General features: G+C 53.2%; 2 protein-coding genes across 5 annotated transcripts in view; one reads left to right on the top strand and one right to left on the bottom strand.

Annotated features, from left to right (window-relative positions):
• Positions 1-27,188, top strand: part of LOC127673034 (2'-5'-oligoadenylate synthase-like protein 1) — a 449,062-nt gene that overhangs the window by 242,533 nt on the left and 179,341 nt on the right. The gene's annotated exons all lie outside the window — the stretch shown is intronic.
• On the bottom strand, positions 965-26,392 carry Cabp1 (calcium binding protein 1). Of its 3 annotated transcripts, XM_052168581.1 has the most exons (7): positions 18,117-18,378; positions 12,652-12,831; positions 7,792-7,822; positions 7,103-7,246; positions 5,074-5,183; positions 4,751-4,898; positions 965-1,391 (listed from the first exon to the last, which is right to left on the bottom strand). In XM_052168581.1, the coding sequence occupies exons 1-7, from the start codon at positions 18,159-18,161 to the stop codon at positions 1,366-1,368; spliced, it is 684 nt and encodes a 227-aa protein (XP_052024541.1). In that variant the 5' UTR covers positions 18,162-18,378; the 3' UTR covers positions 965-1,365. The 3 variants fall into 3 exon arrangements, with proteins under 3 accessions (XP_052024541.1, XP_052024540.1, XP_052024542.1); XM_052168580.1 differs by lacking the exons at positions 12,652-12,831; positions 18,117-18,378 and adding an exon at positions 25,787-26,392; XM_052168582.1 differs by lacking the exon at positions 18,117-18,378 and having other exon boundaries at positions 12,652-14,134.

Here is a 27,188-nt window from a genome sequence, read left to right as displayed (position 1 = left end):
AGGCCTCCTCATGCCCTGCTTCCGGTCTGTGCAGGGTCTGCTTCCTCCTCATGCCCTGCTTCCGGTCTGCTTCCCTCCGTGTAGGGTCACGCTGCTCCGTCATCATATCTGGATGCATCTCCAGAGTGTGTGTCGCCCTGACCAGGGCTTCCTTCCCCAGCACTCATCTCCTCCTCAGACAACCTTGTCTCTCCTGCCCTCTGTGATAGAAGGAAGTAAGGGCGATCTGGCTCAGATGGTAGAACCATCTTGCTAAGAGGCTGCTCTTCCAGAGGACCTGGGTTCAATTCCTAGCAACCACATGACAGTCTATTGTCTGATAACTCCAGTTCCAGGGGACCCAGCCCCTCTTCTGGTTCTGTGAGCACCAGGAATACACATGGTGCAGAGGCGCACACGCAGGCAAAATACAATGCTTAATAATAATAAAAATAATAATAGTGGTAAGAAATCTCAAGGTTATTCATGGCTTGGTGAGAGGCCAGCTAGAGACTCAGCCAAGAAACAAAGAACTGGATCTTGAAGCAGCTGCCCAGCTAAATGGCCACAGCAGTCTCCTTCTTAAAAGAGGCCACATTTCTGGGAGGTGGTGGCGGCCGCCGCCCGCACGCCTTTGATCCCAGCACTCAGGAGGCAGAGGCAGGTGGATCTCTGAGTTTGAAATCAGCCTGCTCTGCCGAGCAGATTCCAGGATAGCCAAGGCTATGCGGAGAACCCCTATCTCAAAAGCCCCAAACCCAATCCCCCCTCTCCCCAAAGATGCCGCATTTATGTCCTATACGAGAACAGAAGTTGCTGGGTATAGAATACTCAGTCAATGTACGGGGCGGGCAAGAAAACCCACCCGGTTCTGGGAGTGCAGGGGGTTCTGGGGAAAGGTGAATACCCTCTACCAGGCACAAAGCAAAGACCACCTTCTCTGTCATTCTCGGTTGTTTTTTTTTTTTTTTTTCTTTTAATTGGTTCTGAGATCAAAGGGCTAGGCGAGCTGGGACGGGCATCGGGAGGGCTCCGAAAGGCTCTGCCCCGGGGCAGACATGCTTGCTGTGTGGGGTCTGCTGGCGGGCTCCCTGGCCCACCCAGCCAGCAGCGGCTGGGCACATGACACTCGGCGCCTTGCATGTCCTCTGCCGACTTGGCACTGTGGCCTCCTCGCCGGCGGGCGCCCCCTTTTCCAGTTGCAGGAGTTGTGAGTCTTTCACAGTGCGGAGGGGTGGGGGTCCGGGGTGGGCACCTCCCCGGGGTGCAGGCAGGCCCCATCCGCCATACATCCTGGGCTCTCGGCAGCTACTGCGGGGTGAGGCGAGCTCAGCTCTTCTCCCCGCCTGTGGGAGTTGGCAGACCTGGAGGAGCCCCTCGGTGGCCTCAGCGAGACATCATCCGGACAAACTCTGTGAGGGGACAGGAGCGGGTGGAGACAGAGACCATCAGAGCCAGCAAAGCACACTGCGGCCGGCCCCTGCTTCGCAGACATCCCCACAGCTCCTCCCTAGTGGGGTGGCCTCACAGTGCTCCCCACGTCTGATCCAGCCTGATATTTCCAGCACAGTCAGTCCCCTGGGTATATATATCACGGTTTTATATTTGGTTGAGTTTTTTCTTTGTTTTGTTTTTTAATCCATTCACTTACAGAGGAGCATCTTGACTGTGTTCGGGCTTTGGCAACTGTTAATATAGCAGCCGCAGGGCTGGAGACATGGCTCAGTGGTTAAGAGCACAGACTGCTCTTCTAGAGGTCCTGAGTTCAAATCCCAGCAACCAAATGGTGGCTCACAACCATCTGTATGTAATGAGATCTGACTCCCTCTTCTGGGGTGTCTGAAGACAGCTACAGTGTACTTACATATAATAATAAATAAATCTTTAAAAAAAAAAAAAAAGCAGCCGAGCCAGGCGGTGGTGGCGCACGCCTGTAATCCCAGAACTCTGGGAGGCAGAGGCAGGCGGATTTCTGAGTTCAAGGCCAGCCTGGTCTACAGAGTGAGTTTCAGGACAGCCAGGGCTACACAGAGAAATCCTGTCTCAAAAAAAAAAAAAAAAAAAAAAAAAAGCAGCCAGCCACAAACATCTATATTTGGGACTCTACACTGACACACACCTTCAACTCACTAGGATAGATAATCCCTCCTTTATTTTTTTTTAAAAAGAATTTATCCTTTTTGTTTATATGTTTGTTTTTAAATGTGAGTACACTGTTGCTATCTTCAGACACACCAGAAGAGGGCATCAGATTGTATAATAGATGGTTGTGAGCCACCATGTGGTTGTTGGGATTTGAACTCAGGAACCCTGGAAGACCAGTCAGTGCTCCTAACCACTGAGCCATCTCTCCAGCCCTTATCTTTATTTTTAATTGTGTGTGTGTGTGTGTGTGTGTGTGTGTGTGTGTGTGTGTGTGTGTGTAGTGAGTGTGTCTGTGTGTGTGTGCTGGGTGCATGCGTGTTGCGAGGGTCATGAGGAGGCCACGAGGTGCCCTGGAGTTGGGAGCTCCAGGCACCGGTGGGGCATGGAATGCGCGTGCTGGCAACCTGGGGTGCTGTTAATCCCTCAGCACCTATCTCCCTTAGCAGAGTTTAGATCTGACCATTAGAGGCTCCTCTCTGCCCAGTGTCTTGATCTCTTCCCTTGAAGGCAGGCTGTTCCCAGAGAAGCCCTCCTGGCCCCTGTGCTCTGGGCACAAGCCAGCACACATTCATCTTGGCTTTCCACCCAGAAGGCAAGTTCCTAGAGTATAAGATGAATGTTACGCTTCCCTTCCGTCTCCCGCAGTGCCAAGAGTGAGCCGTGCACAGCTCGCTCCCGCCTGGGTCTGCGGCCCGACTCTGCTTTCCAGCAGCTGGGCAACCATGTTTGTTCTGAGACAGGGTCTCTCTATGTACCTCGGCGTCCCGGGACTCTGTAGATCAGGTTAGCCTTGAGCTCACAGAGGCCCACAGGCCTCTGCCTCCCCGGTGTTGGGATCAAAGGTGTGTGCCACTGTGCCTGGGTTTTAGGCAATTTTGAGGCTTATTCCTAAGAGAGCCTCAGTTTTCTCATGTTTAATATGAGGGGATGGAAGGGCCAGCCAGAGCATCGTGAGGACAAAGAGGCATAGAAAGCCGACAAGCACATGGCCACATGGAATAAAGGATTGCCAGGAGTTTTACTGATTGATTAAAGGAATTGGTTAGGCAGGCGTGTCGGCTCACCTACATAATCCCAGCACTGGGGAGGCAGAGGCAGGTAGATCTCTGATTCTGAGGCCAGCCTGGTCTAACCAGTGGCTGTCAAACTTCCTTACGCTGCGACCCTTGAATACGACTCCTCGTATTAAATCTGATAATCCCCAACCCTAAAATCATTTTCGTTGCGACTTCATAACTGTAATTTTGCAACTGTGATGAATCAGAATGTAAATATCTGATATGCAGGATTTCTGATGTTCAACCCTTTGAAAGGATCAGTCCCTCCCTCCCCCGCCCCCCCCCCCCCACACACACAGGCTGAGAGCCTCTGGTCTACATGACGAGTTCCAGGCCATTTGGGGCTACAGAGTGAAACCCTGTCTCAGAAAGAGAGAGAGAGAGAGAGAGAGAGAGAGAGAGAGTGTCTAGTGAATCTTATCTATGTGAGAGGTGTTTATTGTGTAGGAAATATTGAGATAAAGAACACAGAGTTTCTCTGTGTGAACACAGCTACTGTGAAAGGGATGGACCTGAACTGATACAGAGGTCAGAAAAGAGGAGGCTCAGTCTGCAGAGGGGGGTGGGGGAGGAGGAGGAGTCTACTACTGAGTCTTGAAAAATAAGGAGAATTTCACTCAAGGGTGGTTGAGATGACTCTGGAGGTAAAGGTGATTGCTGCAAAGACTGAAGACCAGAGTTTGATCCCCAGGACCTATTTGACAGAAGAAAAGAACCACCTCCAGCCGGTTGTTCTCCACACTGGAGCCATGGGAATGTCTGTATGCAAGCACACACACTGGATAAATAATTAGATGGCTAGATAGATAGATAGACAGACCGATAGATAAAACGCAATTTAAATTATTTACACCAAGTGGAAAAAAGGCACCAGGTACAAAGAACAATATATTCACAGGAAGGCCTCACGGGGTCACTTGTCTTGGGTAGTTCAGCGTGAAGGAACAGGAACGATAGATGCTGTGGCTGGGACAGTGAGCTCTGGTCAGATGTCAGAGGCCTAAGGTCAGGCTGGGTAGCTGTGATGTTCAGAGAACAGCATGGGAGGATGCACAGAGGCAGTTGGGGCAGACAGACACAAGGGTGGACGAATATATGAACGGCTGGATACAGACCCGATGGGGAAATGACGGGACAGACAGATCAATGGCTACAAGGAAGTGTTTGAACAAAACATAGAAGCACAGGCGAGAGACGTGGCTGGGAGCCTGGGTACCGAGAAGTACGCATGGGTGGATGTACAGCCGAATGAATGGATGCAGAATAAACCGATCAGTGCGCAGATCGATGCTGTACCGATGGCTTTTAGAGATGGTGACAGACTGAACAGACACCTGGACATATGAAGAAATGAACGGGTGAAAAGCATGAACGACAGACAGGCAGACGGACGCACGGACGCAGTTGAGCGTGGATCGGCGTATTCACAGATAAGACAGAAGAAATGCAAGCGGGTGGGGAGCAAGCAAGGCACCCAAACTTGAGTGGGACAGTGATTTCCTAGTGCGCCTGCGCCTAGAGGGCTCCATCGCTGGCCCGCTTCGCACGCGTTTTCAAGCCCCGCCTACCTTCAAAGTCCACGCGTCCATCTCCATTGAGGTCCACGTCTCGGATAATTTCCTCTATGTCCCGGTGTCCCACCTGGTGACCCAGGAGCTTCCTCATGGCCTCTCGCAGCTCGCTCGTACTGATCTCGCCGTCACCGTTGGTGTCAAACTAGAGAGCATGAGAGGGAGGGCACACTGCTCGGATGGGCGGCAGACCCCAAGACTGAGCAGGGCTCCTTTCCCATCTTGGACCCCTCCCACGGCCTGGGTTCAGAATCCTCTACAGTCATCCTGAGGTTGGGGCTCTGCCCGCCCACCCCTGCCTGTCACCTCCCATCCCTCACCTCGCGAAAGGCGTCTCTCAGCTCCTTCACACCGATCATATCCGCCGTCTCCGCCAGGAGTTTAGGGCCCATCAGTTCCACAAAGTCATCAAAATCCACGTGGCCACCCACTGGAGCAAAAAGGAGAAGGGACTGAGCCACGCTCAACCCAACCGCCGCCCTCCTCTCCTCTCGCTAGCAGCCTCCTCCCCGGCCTCCTCCACCTCCAGGTCCGGGGTGTGGCCGAGGCCAATGAAGTCAGAGCACACACAAGGGGCTTGTCAGGAAACCACCCAGGGAAAGGGACGAGTCACAAAGTGGACGGGAGGAAACACGGGAGAAAGAAGCGTCAGCCTATGGGCCAGGTGAGGACCATCAAAGATGAAGAAGCCAAGAGGCTCTCAGAGGAAGGAGAAGGCAGAAGTTCCACGGAGCTGCGCCACCGCCCAAGCCTTAACTTCTAAGGGACTTCTAAGGCGGGGCACCTTTCTGACGGAGCAGAAGATCCAGAAGGCGACTCTGTGGGGGTGGGGAGGACCCCAGCATAGCGTGTGTGTGTGTGTGTGTGTGTGTGTGTGTGTGCTATGCCTATGTGCATGCAAGCGTGTGTGTGACCTCTACAAAGGTCAGAGGTTAATGTCAGGCACGTTCCTGGATACCTCTATTGCTGTCCTCCCTACTGTTTGAAGCAGGGTCTCCCACTTGCCAGAATCGCACTAACTCAGCGACAGGGCCGGCAAGCCCTACCTTTCTCCACATTCCCAGCGCTGGAATTACAGGCACATACTGTGGCACTTGGCTTCCTCAGAGCTGCCACCACCGCAGCCGCCACCACCGCCACCATCATCATTATCATCGTCATCTTCACTGAGACAGAGCCTTATGTAGTCCAGGCTAGCCTCAAACTTGCTGTGTAGCTTAGGATGACCTTGAACTTATATATATTTTTAAAGATTTATTAATCTATTTTATGTGTATGAGTTTTTCTTTACCTACACGTATGTCTGTGCATGCCTGGTGTCCACGAAGCCATAAGGAGTGATCAGACAGTCCCGGAGATTTAAATCTCCATACGGGTGCTAGAATCAGACCTGAGTTCTCCAGAAGAGCGGCCAGTGCCCTTAACGGGGACCCTCGCTCCAGCCCCCATCTAGAATGTCTGTGCCTCCATCTCTCAGGTGAGCTCTCAGCGCTACGGGTGTGGGGGTGTGGTGGAGACAGGGGGATGGATCCCCGGAGCTTGCTGACCAACCCCTCTAGCCAAATCAGTAAGCAGCAGGCCCATGCCACCAGGCCTGGTCTGTGCATTCCTCGGGCCGGACCCTGGGCTCTGAGTGCTAGGCCAGCACTCTAGGGAGCGATAGCCCCATCTCCACACCGGCTCCTTCAGGGGGCTTCTGCTCCAGCGCCCCCTGCTGCAGCAGCTGGAGTGAGTCTGTCCTGTGTGGACCCCCTTCCCTTCCCTTCCCCCCTTCCCTTTCCTCCCCTTCATTTCCCTTCCCTTCCCATTTCCATTTCCCCCTGCACTTCCCATCCCTTATCTGACAAATGCCTCAAACCCAGATCCCCTTCTGTAGAACCCAGATAAAGACACAGGACCTTGTAATCCCAGCAGCATCCTCTCGCACTTTTTTGGTTTTTCGAGACAGGGTTTCTCTGTGTAGCCCTGGCTGTCTTGGAACTCACTCTGTAGACCAGGCTGGCCTCGAACTCAGAAATCCGCCTGCCTCTGCCTCCCAAGTGCTGGGATTACAGGCGTGAGCCACTACAGCACGGCTGATGTCTTCCTTGATAGCAGTCCAACGTTTATTATTATTATTATTACTACTACTACTATTACAGGCGTGCGCCACCACACCCAGCCCTCTCTCACTTCTTACTGCGAGCCCAATTCTAAGCTATTGCTCGCCTAACGCCCTAACTTGTTTCTATTGTCTTGTCACAATCCTGAGGCTCAGAAAAGATGGGTAGGTTTGTGTTGGACCACAGTGAATGAGACACAAGCGTTGATCCCAGGCCGGCGTGGCCGACCGGGAGGGCAGCGACTCACGGTTCATGTTGATCTGCTGGGACAGCTCAATGAGCTCCATCTCGGTGGGCATGTAGCCCATGGTGCGCATGCAGTTCCCCAGGTCCCGGCAGTTGATGTAACCGTCCTTGTCCTTGTCAAATTCCCGGAAGGCCTCTCGGAGCTCTGGGGAAGGGAGCAGGGGCAGGCGTGGTCGGAGATGGGACCCAAAGAACCGTTAAAGTGAAGGCAGCCCAGGTCCAGCTCAGAGAGGTAGACCCTGGAGCCCCCCAGGCCTCTGGCTTTGCCCAGGGCTCTCTGCAAAATGATCCCTGCTTTGTGCTAGGGACTGTTCCAAACTGAATCTGCCTCTCCTCCTGCCAACACCTAGAGGCAGGTGGATCTTTAAAGTTCGAGGCTGGACTATTCTACCTAGTCACACAGCCAGGAGTAGATAGAGACATCCTGTCTCCCCCCCCCCAAAAAAAAAGCCAAACCATCTGGGTGTGCTGGTACCCGCCATTTGCCCCAGCACTCGGGAGGCAGAGGTAGGTGGGTCTCCGAGTTCGAGGCCAGCCTGGTCTGCGTGAGCTCCAGGATAGCCAAGATTATGCAGAGAAACCCTGTCTGGAAAAACAAAAACAAACAAAAAAAAACCAAACCAAACCAAACCAAAAGCCACCCCCACACAAAGGGAATTGAGCAGCCCTTTTCCATAAGTCCGACTTTACCTTCGATCTCCTCTGGTCGTAATGATCTGTCCTGAAACAAGAGAACATGTCACATTAGCAGCAGCAAGGGACCTAGAACTTGCAATATGCCCATCCAATGTGGGCGTCCAAGTGGCAGCAGACAGCAGTGGGGAGGTGATGGAAGGTCTGTCTGGACCTTGAGGGAAAAAGTACAAAGTCCCCAAGTCTTAGAACCAGAAGGGCATTGACAGAGATGTCTCACACCCAACAGTCCCTGCAAAGTCTGGGCCACCGAAGAGCTGCTCCCTTCTCCAGACACAGAAATGAGATGGGAACTGAGCTGGTCCCGAGGCAGAAACCTGTAAAAGAAACAGGGCCCCGGGGAAGTCACCACAGAGGGAAGAGACCATCCAGCAACACCAGGAGAGTTGTCAGCAGAGGCCTGCAGGCCCTGGGAAACGGGGCTTGCTACAGGAAGAGAGCAGGCAGAGGCCACTCTGGCAACCCCAAGAGAGGAAAAGGGGGCTCAGGGTATGTGAAGAAGGGCTGGAGCTGTGCCCCTCCCCAGTGTGACCCCATGCTCGTACCCGCCCACCATAAGACTCAGCATAGGACCTGTCCAAAAGCTGCTTATCTGCAGCTTCCAACAAGACCAGAATCTCCACAGGGAGGCAAGAAACCCTGCATCCAGCCGGGCAGTGGTGGCGCACACCTGTAATCCCAGCACTTGGGAGGCAGAGGCAGGTGGATTTCTGAGCTCGAGGCTAGCCTGGTCTACAGAGTGAGTTCCAGGATAGCCAGGGCTATACAGAGAAACCCTGTCTTGAAGAAAAAAAAAAGAAAGAAAGAAAGAAAGAAAGAAAGAAAGAAAGAAAGAAAGAAAGAAAGAAAGAAAGAAAGAAAGGAAGGAAGGAAGGAAGGAAGGAAGGAAGGAAGGAAGGAAGGAAGGAAGGAAGGAAGGAAGAAAAAGAAAGAAAGGAAGGAAGAAAGGAAGAAAGGAAGGAAGAAAGAAAAAGAAAGAAAGAAACCCTGCATTCAGAAAGGAAGGAAGAAAGGAAGAAAGGAAGGAAGAAAGAAAAAGAAAGAAAGAAACCCTGCATTCAGGCATTAAAACTGAGACCAGAGAAGTTTCCAAAAGACGAGTTTAGAGGAAGTGTGAAGTAGGCCTCTAATAATGACAGCCATCACCCCAAGCCTGCCCAGGAACTCCTGGTTCAGAATAGGTATGATATGGGTGCCATGTTCCTGCTCTCTGTCTTACAGTAGAGAAAGTATGGAGCAGATCTGGCTACCCTAAGGAGGCTCACAGCAGGCACGAGCTCCCATATCATCAACACAGGCACAGCGGAATGCCATAGTGTGTGTGGGCAGCCATACCTCAGCTGTGCACAAAGGTTGTTTCAGTCATGGAGCCTGGAGACAGAGGCACCCGGATACCAGTGCCTAGCCTGATGATCGTGTCCTAAGGGAGGGCTTATGTTGATGTTCAGATGTATGCGAATTTGTAATGAGCAGGCTACAGACTTCTCAGCGCCTCCCAGGGGCATTTCCAGCTGAGGGGAAAGAGTGGGTCAAAGGGAGTTTGTCTCTGTGATGTGGCAAAGGCTGGGCCCAGTGTCCATAGCACCAGGGTTGCTCCTGTTCCCAGACAGAAATACAGGTTCCTGGGCATTCCTGAGTGGCCAAAAAGATATATTTCCATGTACTATATCACCAGTAAGTGATAATAATTGTACAATCATCCTTCGCTACCAGTGAGGGATTGATTCCAGAAACCCCAGGCATGCCAGCATCCAAAGATGCTCAAGTCCTTTATGTGAAGTGGCATGCTAATTTGCATATAATTTACATACCTCCTCCAGTATACTTCAAATCACCTCAAGATGACTTGTTCTATTTATACAATGCAAATACTATTCAAACAGTTGCTACATTGTATTATTTAGGAAATGAGGAGAAAAAATTAATAATTCTGCGTTTTCAGGGCAGATGCAAGGTTTTATTTTTTTCCACTTAAACATTTTCAAAGACAGCCGGGTGGTGGCACACGCCTGTAATCCCAGCACTTGGGAGGCAGAGGCAGGCAGATTTCTGAGTTCAAGGCCAGCCTGGTCTACAAGTTCTAGGACAGCCAGGGCTACACAGAGAAACCCTGTCTGGGGGCGGGGGGCATTTTCAAAGGTTTATTTTTATTTGATGTGTGTGAGTGTTTCCCCCAACCCCTGCTCCTGTGCATGTGCACCATGCCTGGTGCTCTAAGAAACCAGAAGAGGACAAACATCAGAGCCCCCAGAACTGCAGTTACACATGGTTGTGAACTCCAGGTGAGTTTGGGGGACTGAACTCATGTCACCACAAAAACAGCAAGCGCTCTTAACATCTGGGTGCTCTCTCCAGCTCCAGATGCAAGATTTTAAAAAATGTATTGTGTGGTGTCGTGTGTGTGTGTGTGTGTGTGTGTGTGTGTGTGTGTGTGTGTGTAGATCAGAAGACAACTCGCAGGAGACTTGGGTCATCAGACTTGACAGCAAGCTCCTTTACCTGCTGAGCCATCTCACACATTCAGATGCCAGTTTTTGAAACATTACTTTGTGACCCACTGTTGCTTGAATCCCCAAAGGTGGGGATGCAAGGAAAGGGGGAACAGATTGTGCACGTGCACACCAGCGTGCAAAGCGTCCTCAGTGGGGTCAGCTATGGAACTAGAGTTAAGTCCTTTCCCGTCCACAGCCCCTGAGCAGTTTGCTGCTCCTTCAGGACTGAGTTCTGCAGGTCTCTGCATGCCACAGGACCTCGCCACAGCCCTGTCCACTCGAGTTCCCAGATTCGGAGGAAAGGCAAAGCAAGGTGCGGCTTCACAGTGTGAGCCTGAAACAGCAGCCCTGATGGCTGTTCCCAGGGCCGCCCTCTGACCCGAGCCCCATGCAGGGCAGCAGGGGGACCGTGTGTTGTGTTCCAGAGTAGTTAGGGTGACACGCTGGTATATGTGCCACACTTGGGGTGGGGGTTGGGTGAGCACGCAGCCTTGGGAATATGCATGTTTTCTTCTCGGGCTGTGCAGTTAGGAGAAGCCCTCGAAGCCTAGAGTCAGACAGACCCAGGCTTAACGCTTGTACCTGCTGTCTCCTAGCTGCTCCTGAAGCCGGCCTCCTCAGCTGAAACATGGTGAATGCCAGTTGTGTACCTCAGAGGGACTTTGCACACATTCCTCAAAACATGGATTTAGCATGTGAAGTTAAATCAATCTAATCTACAAATATTTGTATCTATAACGGCATTACCCGCTTCCCTGTGACAACTCAAGAAGACACCCACAGGAGGCTGCTCAGTCCAGTGGTCACTAACCACCTGTGGCTATGTGTATTTGAATTGGAGGGCTGGGGTGTGTAGTTCAGGATAGAACCCATGCTTAGCATATTCAAGACCCCCAAGCTCAATCCTCAGCCAAAACAGATCTTATGGTCAAAATAAAAGAACTAATTCCGTTCATTAGCCACACCTCTAGAGGCTGACAGCCACAGATGATAGGCGCTCCTACTCTGGACATCACAGTGCAGGGTTCCAGGAGACCATCTGCGTGAGTCGCTCAGAGACTGCAGAATTAGGCTGTGTGAGTCTGAATCCTGCCCCTGACACTTGCTAGTGTGACCTCAAATGTGCTACTGTATTAGATTTAGTCTCCCACCAGGGAAGAGAGGATGACAAAAGTCCCTGCCTCATACTGCAGGCACAACCCATAAGGTTCTCAAGGAGTCTCAGATGCTTGCTTATCTACGCATGTGCAGGTGTGTGCACGCAGGCGTGTGTGACTGCATTTGTAAGAGTGTGCCTGTAAGACCCCTGTGGAGGCTGGGGTCAGCCTGAGATGTTGCTCCTTAGGAGACTTCCACCTTATTTTTTGTTTTTTAATTATTTTTTAAATTATGGGTTATGACTGGGCAGTGGTGGCGCACACCTTTAATCCTAGCACTTGGGAGGCAGCCGCAGGCGGATTTCTCAATCCGATGTCAGCCTGGTCTACAGAGTGAGTTCTAGGACAGCCAGGGCTACACAGAGAAAAACCAAAAAAAAAAAGTATGGATCGTGTGTGTGTGTGTGTGTGTGTGTGTGTGTGCACATGACTGAAGGGCCCCTTGTGGCCAGATCTCCATGGGGCTGGCAGAGTCAACTGTGAGCGACCTGATATGGGTATTAGGAACTGATCCCAGGTCCCCTCCCCCAGCCCACCCCTAAAGACCAGTACCACTGAGCCACCCGGCCAGCCCATCCCTTGCCCCATCCACCTATGTTTTAAGACAAGGCCTCTCTCCCTGGGGCCTGAGGTTCTCTGGTTCTGGGCCAGCCTGACTGACTCCTCAGCACTAGAGTTACAAGCACTCATCCCCACCTCCAGCATTGGCAGCTAAACCTACAGCCTTTATCAAATACTGTCTCTCCAGCCTCTGATCTTATTATCTGATTTTTAAAACTTTTTTGAAAGATTTCCTTTATTTTGTATGCATATGACATGCATGCCTGGTGCCCGTGGAGGTCTAAAGGGGCCATCGGACTCCCCTCCCCCGGACTGGAGTCACAGACGGCTGTTAAATACCAAGTGTGTGCTAGGAGGTGGGCCCAGGTCCTTTACAAGAACAGCCAGTGCTCTTAACCAGTAAGCCATCTCTCCACTTCCCTGCTTTAATCATTTCTTGCTGGTTGATACAGACTCACTTTGGAGCCACGAGTGAGAAACTTCAAGAATCAGATTTAAAAAAACCAAACAAACCCCGAATCAGGTTCACAAGTCGGGGGGTTGAGAATAGGGGGATGGGTATGTTACAAAAAACCCTTTTCTTGCCAGCACCTCCTCATGCCACGTGAAACCAGGTTCGACTGGCTGCATCCGGTCAACTTACGTACAGGTTGTCTGTTCTCAGCAAAACCCTTTCGGAGAAAAATGCAGGCGGGACCCAGCAGGTTGTGCATGACCGCACAGTTCTGGGCCAGCATCATGAGCGGTCCGGGGAGCTCGCCGCCCTCCGCCAGCCCGTCCTCACTCGACTGCACCGCCATGTAGCTGGTCTTCTCCTCCTGGCGCATCTTCAGCCGGCACCAAGGAAATAAAAAGAGAGCTGAGGTGTCACCTCCCTGTCCACCTGGGCCCTCCCAGCCCCGGCCTGGCTGTGGATTCTAGAAGGGCCTCCAGAGTGACGTGATGACGTGTGACGTTCTGAGCGCTTTAACGCGTACAGGGGTGAATATCTAATTACTCCAACGTAGGGAGACTCCAGTCCTTGGCTGAAATGTCCCACGGAGAACTTGATAGGATGCTTGAAGAAGAGTGTGCGCGCACGCACGCATGCACACACACCCTGACACATGCATACACACAGAATCACACGCTCGTGTGCATGACATTCAGAGTAAAGCAGAGGAGAGGCATCCTAACTCAGGAGTGTCACATGGTTCCTCAAAAGGAACCATGTCCTTTTCCTAAATGTCCCCAAGTGTCCCAACTCAACCCTGGGACCTACACCCTGTCTCCTAGCCTTCTTCTGATAGACTCGGGGCCCTGTCCTAGCTGGATCCCCCTCCCCCTCCCCCAGCCCCACGGGAAGAGCAGTGCAGAGCTGGGGTGCCGAGAGAACAAACAGCTTCCTCGAGCCTGCTAACAGGAGGTCACACACTGATGCCATTGCTGACAAATAAGGGAGGTGGCATGGGGGAGGGGGGCAAAATGGACGTTGTGTGCTCACTCTAAGTGGGCGGCACTACTCAGTACGCGCCAGCCTGCAAATCTGGTTCAAAAAAGCATCAGTGGGTCAGACAAGACCCACCTGTGCCCAGGCTCCACCTGTTCGTGACGGCCTCCTTGGGCAGTCTTCCAGCAGTTTTCCTTTCCTACCCGCCCTCTTTCCCTGGCTCCACGCCCAGGCTGGCTTCCTTGAGCTCTAGAGGTTGAGGCAGGGGCCTTGCCATCTGACCAAATATAGCTGTGCTATCAGGCCCCAGCCAGCCTGCAGATTCCCACACAGTTATAAAAAGTCAGCATTGCCCCTGCAGACCTTCCCCTTAGAACAGTAGCAGTGTCCAGACACAACATGTGGCTGGACCCAGGCCTCCCAGAATTCCCAGTGCTTCTCCAGGTCCAGCACCGTGCCCTGCAAGGGACAGCCTCCCTTCAGTGTGGGAGCCTGTAGCAGAACTTTCCCAAGGACAGCGGGACAGCTGGATTCCCAAGAGAGCTGTCTGTCTGAGACACACAGAACTGTACATGCGCCGTCCCACAAACCCTCTTCCAACTAGCTGCCTCTAGCTAAGTGCGTACAGGTGTAGAGTGGGGCAGCCTCTCTAGACCAGTTCTCTCATGCTTCTCCTCCTAGTCTTCGGGGGGTGGGGGGTGGGGGCGGGGCTGATAGAGACTCTATTCCAACACCCTCTTCCAACACCCTCTTCCCCTTTCAGATCTAGAGAAGGAGGAACAGTGTTTGAGTTTCTCAAAGGAGACCCAGTGACTCAGACCAAGGCTCGAGGGTCCGTTGTAAGAAATCTCTGAACACGAGAGATATCCACCTCTGCTCTGCTTACTCACATCTCTGAACCTATGCTGGAAATGGCGAAGACCAGAGTTGCCCTCCCTCTAAGAGGGGCCCATGAGAGTAGCCCGGACTGGGTGGAGGACTAGCTCGAGGAAGTCATCTTACTGGAGATGTTTGTGGAAAAGCAGACTTTCCTTTCCTGGCTGAATCTCACACGTGTTGGCTCAGGGGATGCACAGACCAAGGAGGAGGAGGAGGAGGAGGAGGAGGCAGCAGGTGGCACAGAATCCTCAGAGTGCTTAGCATGCTGTGCTGGCTCTGGACACTGTCACAGTGGGAAAGCTCTGCCGGCTCTGCTGCTTGCTCCCTGGGTGACCTTGTGCAAGCTCTCTTCGCCCCCTGTGTCCCAGCATCCTCCACATTCTCGGGCGGGGGGTGGGGGGTAATCACCTGTATCCCCAAGGCTCTTGTGAGCCAACCAGTAAGCTACGGCCTATAGATTGCTTTTGCGTATCGTTTAAAACACAGCGAGAGCCAGATAAACGGAGTTGCCGTAGTTACGGCAACGATGCAGACAATGATGCTGGTGGAGCAAGTGAGAGATGCTGGGATCCAGAAGGCATTTACTTCTGGCTCCAGGGGAAGTGCGGGAACATCTGCCAATCAGCAAAGGAATGAGAAGGAGAGGAATTGGCTCCCATGAAGAATAGGCCAGTGGTGGCTGGGAATTTCCACTGCATCTCTTGAGTATAACTCAGCCTGGCACCACATTGCCCCAGGAGACAGCCGTTCTTCCCCAGCCAGCAATGATGGCACCTGACAGCCTGGTCCTGCCCAGCTCAGGGTTGGGAGCAGGCTACCTACCTATCACCAAGTCCATTTTCCCAGCCTCCATCCAAGGAACTGAGCCAGGGGCCAGGAACGCCTGGCCTGGAACCAGGAGAGGTCAGAGTATTAGAGAATAGCATGACCTCCGGCTCTCGAACAATACAAGCTGTCCGAGGGCACGCCGGGCAAAACTCCCGGTCTGCATGCGGCTCAAGGAGAACTTGAAGGGTGTGTGCTTACTGAGATAGGAGCGGGCACGTTGCCCTACAGGGTAGGGAGTTGAACCAGACAGTCTCGAAGGTCATATTTTGGAATTTATGATTAACGTTTCTGGCAGTGAGAGAAAGAAAAGGCATAGAACGCCAGCCCGGAGTTTACACAGTGCAGGCTCCAAATCCCCAGCTCTGCCTGCTAGCAACCGAATGACCTCGGAAATCCTTCTCTCTGGGCCCAGCTCTCTTCTCCGCAAACTAGTCGGGGAAGAGTTCAGAAGAAGAGAGGGAGTGAGATGGCAGATGTCTGATATACTGTAAATATTCCAAAAGAAGAAATAATTCCTAAACGGTGTGCTCACTGCTCCAGGGGACTCGGAACCTTGCCAGGGGCACCGTGGCTCAGGGGTAGGGGCACAGGGCTTAGCATATACAAGGCTCTGGGTAATAACGTCTACCTGGGTCTGGTGGTTCAAGACTATACTATAATTCTAATATGCAGCTGCGAAGGCAGGAGGATATTGACTTCCAGGCTAGCCTGGGCTACAAACAGAAGCCTCACCTCAAAAGCAGCGGTAATGATCACCGATCTCTTCCGCTTTTCTACTTCCATCCTTTACCTAGGGTGATACTGAACATCCTAACACCTGTCTAGTACTATACACCTGGTGCTGTGCACAGCACACAATCATTTTGAGAGTTAAATACTAGAGGCCAGGCGTGGTGATGCACACGCCTTTGATCCCAGTACTTTGGAGGCAGTGGCAGGAAATCTGAATTTGAGGCCAGTCTGGTCTACATAGTGAATTCCAGGCCAGTCACGGCTATATGGTAAAACCTTGTCTCAAAACCAAACCAGAGAGAGAAAAGGAAAGGAAAGGAAAAAAAGCTTAAGAACCATGAGCCAGCTGCACTGGCTCATACGTGTAATCCCGGTGCTCAAGATGTGGAGGCCCAGGTTTCGGAGGAAGCCCTTGTTTCTAGAACAGAACACAAAGACAAGCAAACAAGAGCTACATAACAGGCCAGGGCCATGTGTGTGTGTATGTGTGTGTGTGTGTGTGTGTAAGGCTCTGAGATTGATACTCATTGATCTGCAATGTGCAATGTACGTAGGCATTAGCACTCCCAACTTATGGGCATAGGGACTAAATCTTGGAAAGTTAAGTAATGGCCAAGATCGCATGGCCTATGTGGTCTGACTTAAGCACTCTGTGGCGGAAGGGAAGAGGATAGGAGGCAGAGGAAAGGACTCGTTCTTAAACTCATATCCCTCTGCGTGGGCATTTGCCTGTGATCCTCTAGCTCAGATCAGCGTCTGCCTCCCCAGATCACCTCCCAGGCAGAAGCCTCCCCTAAGAGCATGGCAGACTCCGAGGCACAATGGAAACGGCAGCTCCCGGAGCCGCCCAAGGAATGGCCGAAGATTAAATGGAATTTGATGTGAGCGTGAGCGGCTTAGCCAAACGAGGAAGGCGGCAGGCTAAAAAGCCTCAAGTGTCCTAAATTGAGAGGTCGGAAACCTAATGGGGAAGATGAGGTGGGACCTGAGTGAAGGCTCCATCAGCCAATCAGAGACCTTCGATGAGTCACCTGACCCTCCAATCCCCCCGCCCCCTTGATTGACAATCACATTTCTTACTTGGAAAATGAAAACACTGGAAGCAAAAATCTATCGGTCTAAGACCTGACTCCAGCCAGCCAGCAATATACGCAGAGCCCAAACAGAACTCTGTAGACACAAGCCTGACCTTCCGGGAGACGCCTGAGGAATATGCACTTTCTCAAAGGAATTCTTGCAAATGAAGTCCTAGCATACAAGCAGTAAATCCACTCCAAGTGACATGTACAGTCCTGACCCACATTCCTCTTGGGCGCCATGTTTCTTAAAAGAAGCTATCCTGGGTTCTAAGACGGTATGGTCCTGACTGCCACGCCTGACTCAAGAGTTATCATAAATATAATCAAAAGGGGGAAATTTCCTTGGTCAATATGGTTCCTTCAAAAGTTAAATCAAAGCCAGGCTGTGGAGGTACACGCCTATAATCCCAGCACTTGGGAGGCAGAGGCAGGTGGATTTCTGAGTTCAAAGCTAACCTGGTCTACAGACTGAGTTCCAGGACAGCCAGGGCTATACAGAGAAACCCTGTCTCGGGGAAAAAACAACTTAGATCAGTGGTTCTCAACCTGCAGGTCATGACCCCTTTGGCAAACTTCTATCTCCGTGAATATTTACGTCACAATTCATAACAGTAGCAACATTACAATTAAGGAGTATCAACAAAAAATAATTTCACCACAACAGGAGGAACTGTATTAAGGAGGCTGCAGTATCAGGAGGGTTGAGAACCGCTGGCCTGAGATCACCAGTGAGGAGCACAGACAGACCCTCGGAGCCCTGGGGCCTGCTCCTGAGGGCTCTCCGGTTCTTTAGACTCTAGGATGAGCTATATGTACACTGACATCCTAAGAATCACGCTTTCCATGTTACAGCCCTGAAGCCCCACATGATTTCTCTCTTACCTCTTTCATGAACCCCAAATATGGCCTTCCGGAACCCCTTGACCTCCTACCCCTAACCCCAGGCAGCTTTAAGCCCTAACTTTAGCTCAGGGCCCGCCTAGAACCTAAGAATCGGCTAATGGAGGGTGTCTTGAAGTCGGAACAGGGACGCAGTTTTGGACAGACGCCCTGGGAAGGGTAGCGAGCATCAGACACCCCCCACATACACACTTCATCCCCTCTGGGGTCGGCAGCAAGATGCCCCCAACCCCGGTACCAAGACCTGGAGGTTCCCAAAACATACCTTTCTCGAGAGGTTTCTTAGTGGCGACTTGACGCAGTTGCCCATCCTACACTGACACAGCCCCTTTGGAGGTCTCTGGGTCCATGAAGGAGGCTCCTGGGGGGCCAGAAGACCTCAGTCCGGGTCACCGCCAACCCGAGCGATCTCTCTGCCCGAGCCGCTCTTCCTCCGAGACAGCTGAGCCGGAGCCCCGCGCAAGCTTGTCTGTCCGCCTGCCTGCCTGCTCCCGCTGATTTTCTTTTCTTTCTTTCTTTTTTTTTTTTTTTTTTTTTTCCTGGTGGTTTGTATGTGCGTTTGCGTGTCTACGTTTAACTTTCTGGTCAGTTTCTTAAGGGGCCAAAGGCAGGAGGAAAAAAGTGCATAGCACCGGAAAAAAAAAATCCCCTGGAGAATAGATCACAGAGGGCATCAGCACTGGGAAGCCTTTCGGATCATCAACATCAGATTAGAGCATTAGAGCTGTGTCCATTCTCTGTCTCTCCCCTTCCCTCAGCCCCTCCTTCTTATGCTACCAAATATGCAGGGAGATGGCCCTGGGGAGGGGGACCCAAGGTGGCAGCTGCAGCTGGGAATTAGGCCAGCAGATCCAGAAGGGGAAAGCTGGCTAGTTTGGGCCCCCAAAGCCAGGGTGCCTCGCAGCCTGCAAAGCTTGCCACGCGCACGCGCGGGTGAGCACACACGCACACACCACACTAACCACACACATGCGTGCACACACAGGACCCCAGGGAGATGTATGCCTCTTCTGAAGAGCACTGAGCCGGATGAGCACGCCTCATCAGCCACTGACAATTCCAGCTGGACGGACAGCGAGGTGGTTCTCAGCTGAGGGCCTGGGAGATCTTGTGACGTCTCTATTACGCCCCATTTTTCACACTTGCCTCGTCGTTGACATGGAATGAGGCTCCAGGGCTGGCAGCACAGCTGAGCCCACAGCTGTCAACTGCTTCTTCTCTGCTCCCTGACCCTCGGGAAGCCAAGCGAGGGCCTTGAGGGGAACAGAATGAAGGCGTCGCTGGCACAGAGGACGTGGCCGAGGTCTCTCTCTGGTCCTTCCCATCCTCTGCCCAAACCTGACCGAGGGTCTTTCACTAGCTTCGCTGGAGTGCAGAACAGAGAGGCTGCCTTTTAAAAAGAGTCCTCGAAGTCCTACTAAAGTTGGAGCTTTACAGATGGCCGGATGTTCCTCGTCCTTCCAAATTCTTGCTTTGGCAAGAGAATTCTTCTCCTGCCTCAGATGTCCGGGTTTGAGCGCCGCAACGGTAGGCGGACACCCGGAGAAGCATTGCTGTTTCCGTGCAGCCAGCTTTTCCCCAGCAGGGGGCGCCAGAGATAGACCAGGAGGTTGACCCGTTCCCTGGCCCCTGATGCAATCTCAGACACCGGCCCAGACTGCTTCCTCTCCCAGGAACTTTTGTCCATTGGGGTGTCTGGTCAGAATCTCATTAGGGAAGATGGCTGGGTGCCTTGCCCAACCTACGAGGATAAGAAGGAGGTCGCTGGCGGGTCCACTCTGGCTGTGGTGCTATGTGTCGCTGCAGACCAGGGAATGGTGTAGCCAAGGCAGTTTCTTGATGCCTTGTTTGGGCCATACTCTCCTGGAGGAGGGGAAAAGGGAGAGGCCACTCCCCAGCACAAAAGGAGGAGCCTGGGTGGGAACAGCTAACCAGCAGGAAAGAGAGTAAAGATGCCAGAGAGCTGGGGAGGGGCGGACAGCTAACGGAAATGCAAAACAGCAGGGAGGAAGCACTCTGCTGGTCCAGGGGTCTGGGTCAGTGGCCTCTGATGAATGGAGAAGGATCTGGGGTCTAAGGTTGAGCCCCGGCTCTGCCTGTGATCACCTTCCATTCCTCAGCTTCAGTTTCCTCCGTTAGAAAATGGGACTTTCCCTGTCTGGCTAATACGGCGCATACAGGAAAGCCTGTGGTACGTAGCAGGCGCTGATAAGTAATTATTCAAGTGGAAGAAGAAGGAAGTATCGTTTGCCCGGCGTTTAAGTGCCTGGTGCTGTGCTTGGCTCTGGGAACAAAGAAGAGGAAGAACAACAACGGGAGTTTACATCCTCGCAGGTGGGCAAGAGAGAGTGAGGAGCACACTTAGTTAACTATATTTCAGATAAACGCTAAGCAAGAGAAACACAGAACCGGCTGGAACCTGCCCTGAAATCCCTGGCGCCGAGGGTGTAGGCGGCTGAGCGCAGAGACTGTCTAGGCTCTGGGGAGCTCTAACCTGTAGCCACCGAGAGAGGCTAGGAAAGGCTTCAGCGATTCTGTGCACTCGTGGTTCTTGCAGAGGACCGGGGTTTGGTTCCCAGCACCCACAGGGCTGCTTCGCAACCTTTTGTAACTCCAGTTCCAGAGGATCTAATGCACCTCGTCTGCGCTCTGAAGGCACCAGGCACACATGTGCTACACATACAAGCAGGAAAAAAAAAAAAAACTCATACACATAAAATGAAAATAAGTAAGTCTTTTTAAAAATATATATAAAAGATGATGTACCGAGGATAGGATGCCGACCGAGTAAGACCATTGCAATGGAGCTGATTCACTTTGATCTAATTAATGGAGCTTGTCTCTTAGATACTCAGAACACCTCCTTTGGGTTTTTAATGGGTGGCTAATGAAACAATGCTCACAAAAGCCCCCCCCCCCGCCCAGTGTCTGGCACCTAAAACCTGTCCCCTTCCTCTGCCTCACACTGGTTTTAAAGGGCTAGACTCAGCAGCCACTCATCCAGTTATTCAGCCCTGGTGACTCCTGCCCCCTGCAGGCCAGTCTCAGATATAACAGATGCCCGTCGACCTTGGCTTTGTATGCCTCTGTCCTTGGAAACTGGAGACAGAAGACAGCAAAACCGATCAAATGCTTAAAGAAAGCCCATTCTGTGGGTCGGCAGGATTGTGCAGTGGGCCAAAGTGCTTCCTGTTGAGCCTCACATCCTGAGCTGGATTCCTGGGACCCACATGGTACAAGGAGAGAATCGACTCCTGAAAGCTATCTTCTGAGCTACACAAACACACACAGCTACACAGCACACACACTTGCACATTCTTGTACACACGCACACACACACTTGTGCACACGTACAAACACATCTACACACATGTGAACAGTGTACACGCACACACACCATGCACACACACTTGTACATACATGCACACATTGATTCACATTCACACTTGTGTACATGTACACACACATGTATACACATACACATGCACACATGCCTGCACAAACACACACAGACACACGTGTACTTGCACATACTTGCACATGCATGCACATACACATGCATACACATACACACAAATATATGCACACATGCATGCACAAACACACACATACACCTGCATGCACACGCACACACTAGTATGCCTGCCTCTGCCTCCCAAGGGCTGGGGTTAAAGGTGTGTACTGCTACACTTGGCATACACATGTTTTGGGTTTTGTTTTGTTTTTTGTTTTTTTTTGAGACAGGGTTTCTCTCTTTAGCCCTGGCTGTCCTGGAACTCACTCTGTAGACCAAGCTGGCCTCGAACTCAGAAATCTGACTGCCTCTGCTTCCCAGAGTGCTGGGATTACAGGTGTGCACCACCACCACCGCCCGGCAGGGTTGACAGTATTGAGGCTTTAGGTCAGCTAGGGATCCAGCAGGACCACGTATGAGGCATTAGAGCCTCCTTAAACTAAACTGGGCAGTGGGCAAGAGGTTTGACCTTCCCTTTAAAATACAGCAAGACTGAGGCTTGGGAGTTTTTTCTAAGAACACTTTGTGACATACACCTCTTTTATCCTCTGAGAGTCCCTGGGCCTCTGGAGCCGTGCTCTGGCTTCTGAATGGAATAATAGGATCAGAGGGTGAGAAGGATGAGCCCATCACTTGTTATCCCTGCTTAGGAGGGCGGCTGGATTCAGGTCTTGACTAGACTGACCAGCGGCATATGAACTTGGGTGACCACCCAGTGCCGGGACACTCAGGGAGAGAGTTGGGGTACAGCATGAGGGGTGCCCCATGGACACGTCTGACGACTTCTCTTCCTGGCCAGCCCAGTGCCACTCATGTGACAGGTGTTACCGTGTATTTACTATGTGACCTCTGGCAGGAGCCTGTGTCCTCGTTTCAAAAATGGGGGGATGATGACGCCAACCCTCCGAGGACGGACTCTAGTAATTTTGTCGTGGATTCTGGACTGAGGTTTTGAGTAGCCCTGCCGATCACCGGAAACGGCTGGCGCCAAACGCAGACGTCCAGACATCCCTGATGATGCTTGTCCACTGACTCAGCCGCGTCTAGCACCACGATTGATGCGAACCACAGGCTGACCTTCTCGTCCCTTATCCCGGGCCTCCAAGGAAAGGCAACGGGAAGGAGCAGGTGGATCCTGATCTTCACGACTGATGTGGTTGAACCCTCAGGCCCCAAACCATCATGGCTCTGGCCCATCTCCTCTGTCTGTACCACAGGATCAAGGAAACCCATGAGTCACTCACGGATACTGTGATGCTTTTGCGTGTTGTGTGGACACTGGGCTGGTCCCTCCAGATCAAGAGAGATGTTTCTCTGTGACGGGACCAGAGCTGGGGGCTCGAGTTATTGGCTTGAATCTCTTCTCAAGCTTTAAAGCCAGAGCAGGGGTGTTCATACCATAGTCTTCCAAGACCCAAATCCCCTTACCGTGCTTACTCAAGGTCGTGTCTCACGCCCCACGGTCTGCCTGGGCGTCTGGGTGACATGTCTTAGCTGGAAGAGCTAGGGACAGGTCACTGACATTGAGCTCTGAGCCGTTCTTTTAAAAGCCTTCCGTGCCCAGCATGGAGGAAGCATCCTTACACAGCGCACTCCGACTGAGCGTTTTTAATGAGTATTAATGAGAGGAATCACACGAGTGCGGCCTGCTCTTTAGCAGTCCTCACTGTCACCCAGGCCTCTGATAGCCTTAATCTTGCATGAGCCTCAGCACAACCCTGCAAGGCAGCTTGTCCTCAGTCATCATTTCTGGATCAAGAAACCACCCACCGCCACAGAGAGAAAATGACGCCAAGGTCACCGAGATACAAAGTGACCAACTTGGAAGCTAAGGATCTGGTACTTTCCCCAGCTACCATCCTGCACCTCAGCCTTGAAGCCACAGTGTCTCCCTACAGGCAGCAGTGAAGCTCCCGGTTGTCACTGGGGGAGGGACATCTTACTTCCCATTTCCCCAAGTGTGGAGAGTCTATCTGGATACCTCTAGTGTGCCCAATTCTGGCTCTCGCTACTGCTATTACAAGTAGAAGAAATGCAGCCTTAGAGTTCATCCGCATCAGCAACACCAACATAGATATAGCCCTGGCTTGGTGGCACCAGGCTTGCAGAAATTATTTAACTCCCCAAATTCACTATAATTGATCTCTTTTTTTTTTTCAAATAAATAAAAGCCCTGATGAGATAAAGCAATTCGCCTAACGTTGTTTCGTTTTGTTTTTTAAAGTAAAAAAACCTGATGAATAAGTTAAGGGCATGAACAAAATACACTTTGCCCTCAATGGATCCACCTCGAACTTTTTCTGTATTCAGGACCCCATTTTGCCTTCTCACTCTCTCTCTCTCTCTCTTTTTTTTTTTTAAAGATTTTTATTATTATATCTAAGTACACTGTAGCTGTCTCCAGACAGCACTAAAAGAGCATCAGATCTCTTTATGAGATGGTTGTGAGCCACCATGTGGTTGCTGGGATTTGAACTCAGGACCTTTGGAAGAGCAGTCAGTGCTCTTAGCCTCTGAGCCATCTCTCCAGCCCCCATTTTGGCTTCTACTGATCTCCACCCTGTCTATAAGGACAGAATGTGCAATGCAGGAGAGAGAAAGACAGACGACTTGCCCCTAATCAAAGGAGACCCGGAGGCTCTGACACAAACCCCTTAGAGGAGGCACCAGGAAACTCAAACTGAACGTGCTGGGGGGAGGGGCAAAAGTCTGCGGCTGGGAGAGGTGAGAGCTTCCGGAGGGAGGTAGTAAATATTTCATGGGACCTTCCAGCTCCTCATGACTCAAGTGACCCTGTGACATTTCAGAACCTGAGGCTGGAGAGCAGCCTCCACTTAATGGCTGAGAAGTGGGAGAGGCTCTGAGCTCAGACGAGGGCCTCTGCAGGCAAATGCTGTAGGGAGAAGCGGTCCTTTCCCCAGATCACTGGCAATCTGAATAATCGACCCGGTGACTGGGCACCTTCCAAACTGCTGGGTCAAGAGCTCCAAAACAGCCCAAATCTTACCTCATCCACCGCTCCCTTCCTAGTGTGCCACCAATGCCCCCGGGAAAGCAGGTGTTCAAGAAAGGCTTGGTAACTGAGTGAATCGCAATCCCCGCACTCACAACACCGCATTTGAGTGACCACGCAGGCCAGACCCACAGATCACTCCCAACACGCTGCGGCTCCTTGAGGCCACAAACCACTGCAGTGAGCATCTCCCTTGGCCCGCAGCCAGGCTCCCTCCCTCTCTCTCTCTCTCTCAGGGCCCTGCGTCCAAACCTCTACTCCTGAGTACCGCTAACAGGGCTCCCTGCAGGAACAAAGCCGTGCCGCTGGCCGCGTCACACCATCACAGCGGTCCCGTGCAACCCGAATCCACGTGCAGCCGCCTTCATGACAGAGCCCCGCCTGCACTGGCCACTGCGGAGTAGTATTTTTGAAAAGAAGCGAGAAGATCTGAAGCAAAACCACACGCGGCCTCCTGATCCCACACAGCCAGCGGGAGCCTGAGGTGGTTCTGTTCGCGTTGGATCCTACCCCTGCTTAGTCTCAAACCATGCCGGCCCGTCTCACTGCGTCTCTGCAGAACGGACTCCCCGAGTTCGATTCAATTACAGACTCGGAACTAGAGGGAATCTTGGCTTTGCTCAGAAGTTCACCGGTTCCTGTCTCCCCTGCGACACAATCCCACACTGTAGCCTTGAGCTGCTCGTAAATGCCCGCTGACTGGAATCCTTGCGGGCAGAGGCGTGCAAGGAACAAAATGAGCCACCAGTGACCTCTTAGTGGCCTTCCTGACCCCAGAAGGCACACCAACTCGGGCTTGGATTTTCTGGGTCTTATCCCACAATTGCCTAGCTGCCATCCAGATGGCATCCCTGGAATACCATCTTCGTTAAAAACACTCTCAAGTTCCAGATGGAGCCGAGGCTCTGGACAGACCCTTCACGCCTGCCCTTCTCCTCCCCATTTTTCCAATCCCCTAACTTTCCCCAGACCTTTGAGGACACTCTAAGTCACGGCTAGTATAAATCATCCGCAAGCAACTCGGTTGTACTCCCAGGCCCTCCCCTTTGCCGCTCAGACTCCAAGCCCTTCGCTCTTTTGGGTCGCCAGAGGCCAGAGGAGCGGGTTGGCGCTGCCTGCTCCAAGCGCTGCTCACGACCCCCGAAACATCTCCCGGAGGACTGCGGAGGTCGCTCCTGCAGGTGCGAGGCAGGCTCGGCTGAGCGGCGCCCAGGAAGAGGCCCGGAGTGTGGACAGCGCACAGGGTGCTGAATCAGACACGGGGGTGGCGGAGCGCCAGGGCCGCGGGAGGACAGGATGAGCCGAGGTGCGCCCCGACTGGACAGAGCGAGCAGGGCCAGGGACGCGCCGCCGCCGTAGGGTCCCGAGCGCCTGTGCCCCGAGCGCGGGCGAGGGGCGCGGCCCTTACCTGGCCGAAGGCGGAGCTGAGCATGGGGCGCAGCCGGTGGAGGAACGGGTCCGCCTCGGGGGTGCCAGCGGGAGCCGGGTCCCCGCGACCCCGCGATCGCAGGGATCCCCGTAGACCGAGCGCCGGCGCCAGCCCCCGTTCCTCCCCATCGCGCCCGCGGGCCGGCGGTAGCGTCTCCCGGGGCCTGCAGTGTGCCTGGGGCAGCCCACGCCGGCTCCCGCGCGCGCCCTCGTCCCGCGGCACGGGCCGGCACAGGGGCCTCCGCGAGCTGGGGTCCCCGCACGGTGGAGGCGAGCCGGGGCAGGGACCGGGCAGTCGGCGGCTACGCAGCCCGGGGTCCCGCGCAGAGCTGTGGCGGGGAGCCCGACTGCCCCCGCTCGCCGCCGCCGCCTTGAGCAGCGACGTCTTGGACTCGCTCTTGGCGATGTGCGAGCTCATCGCGGCGGGGCCGGCGCTCGCATGGCCCGGCGGGGGTGGCGCGGGGCCCCCGGAGGGCAGGGAGCGGGGCGCCCGGCGGGAGCCGAGCCCGAGGACGCGCTGCAGGCGGGCGCCGTCCCCTGGCCGCTTAAATGCGGCCCCGTCGCCGCCGCCCATGTGACAGCGCAGCCTCTGCGCCCGGAGCCTCGAGCTCCCGGCGGCCGGCGCTGCAGATCTGGGGGGGCAGCTAGCTGTCCCCTGAGAGCCCACCCCCGGCTCTCCCGCGGCCCAGGTGCCGCCGCGCCCCGCCCCTCGCCCCGCCCCGCGCTCGGGGAGTCCCGCTTCCGGGCGCCTCTGGTGGCCAAGGGGGCGCTGCGGCACTGAACGTGAACGCGAGGGAAGGGGCTGACTAACCTCCCCCAAGGAGACTAGCGGAGCCCCTTATCATCACGCCCATAGAATCCCTCGGTGCCCGGGATCGGCCGGTCGCCCCCAAAGTCAAGCAAGGGTGCACTTTCCAGGGAGAACAACTTTGGCAATAGGACCAAAGGGGTGCAGGACGCTAGAGACTCAGCCAGGGTGCAGGCACTCTGTGACACCACCCAGACAAACGCAGGAGCCAGATGACCTGGAAGAATAAAGCCAGGATCGTTCATCCACCTTCCGCAGAGTATCCTGGGACCTGGATTGCCCCGGCAAGGCAGCCACAGAATCAATTTACAGTTGATGCAACAGAAGAGGAGCCAGGTGGTATCTGGCTGCAGCTACCTGTCCCGGAAGCGCCTGGTGGTGGTCAAGTTCTAGGTAGGACCCATTTGCAATGCTTGTTTCTCCATCCTACCACCCCCTGCCCTTCTAGCCGTAGAGAGACTCCTTCCTGCCCTTGGTAGGCAGCCAGGAAGTCACACTGGGCTGGCTTCAATCTCAAATCCCAGCTCTGCAGCTCGCCATCTGGGAAGCTTGGGCAAGTGTCATGAGCCTCCCT

Source organism: Apodemus sylvaticus, chromosome 22 (assembly GCF_947179515.1).
Source record: "Apodemus sylvaticus chromosome 22, mApoSyl1.1, whole genome shotgun sequence".
NCBI lineage: Eukaryota > Metazoa > Chordata > Mammalia > Rodentia > Muridae > Apodemus > Apodemus sylvaticus.
The sequence above is the reverse complement of the archived record's forward strand: the minus strand, read 5'-3'. Positions and strand labels throughout refer to the sequence as shown.

Bases quoted from the DNA above. Each gene is read 5' to 3' on its own strand.
- Cabp1 (XM_052168580.1), bottom strand. From the start codon at position 26,380: ATGGGCGGCGGCGACGGGGCCGCATTTAAGCGGCCAGGGGACGGCGCC. The intron at 7,247-7,791 runs GTAAAGTCGGAC...TCCCTTCCCCAG, and splicing joins ACGACCAGAGGAGATCGAAG to AGCTCCGAGAGGCCTTCCGG. The intron at 1,392-4,750 runs GTAGGCGGGGCT...GTCCCCTCACAG, and splicing joins TGGACGCGTGGACTTTGAAG to AGTTTGTCCGGATGATGTCT.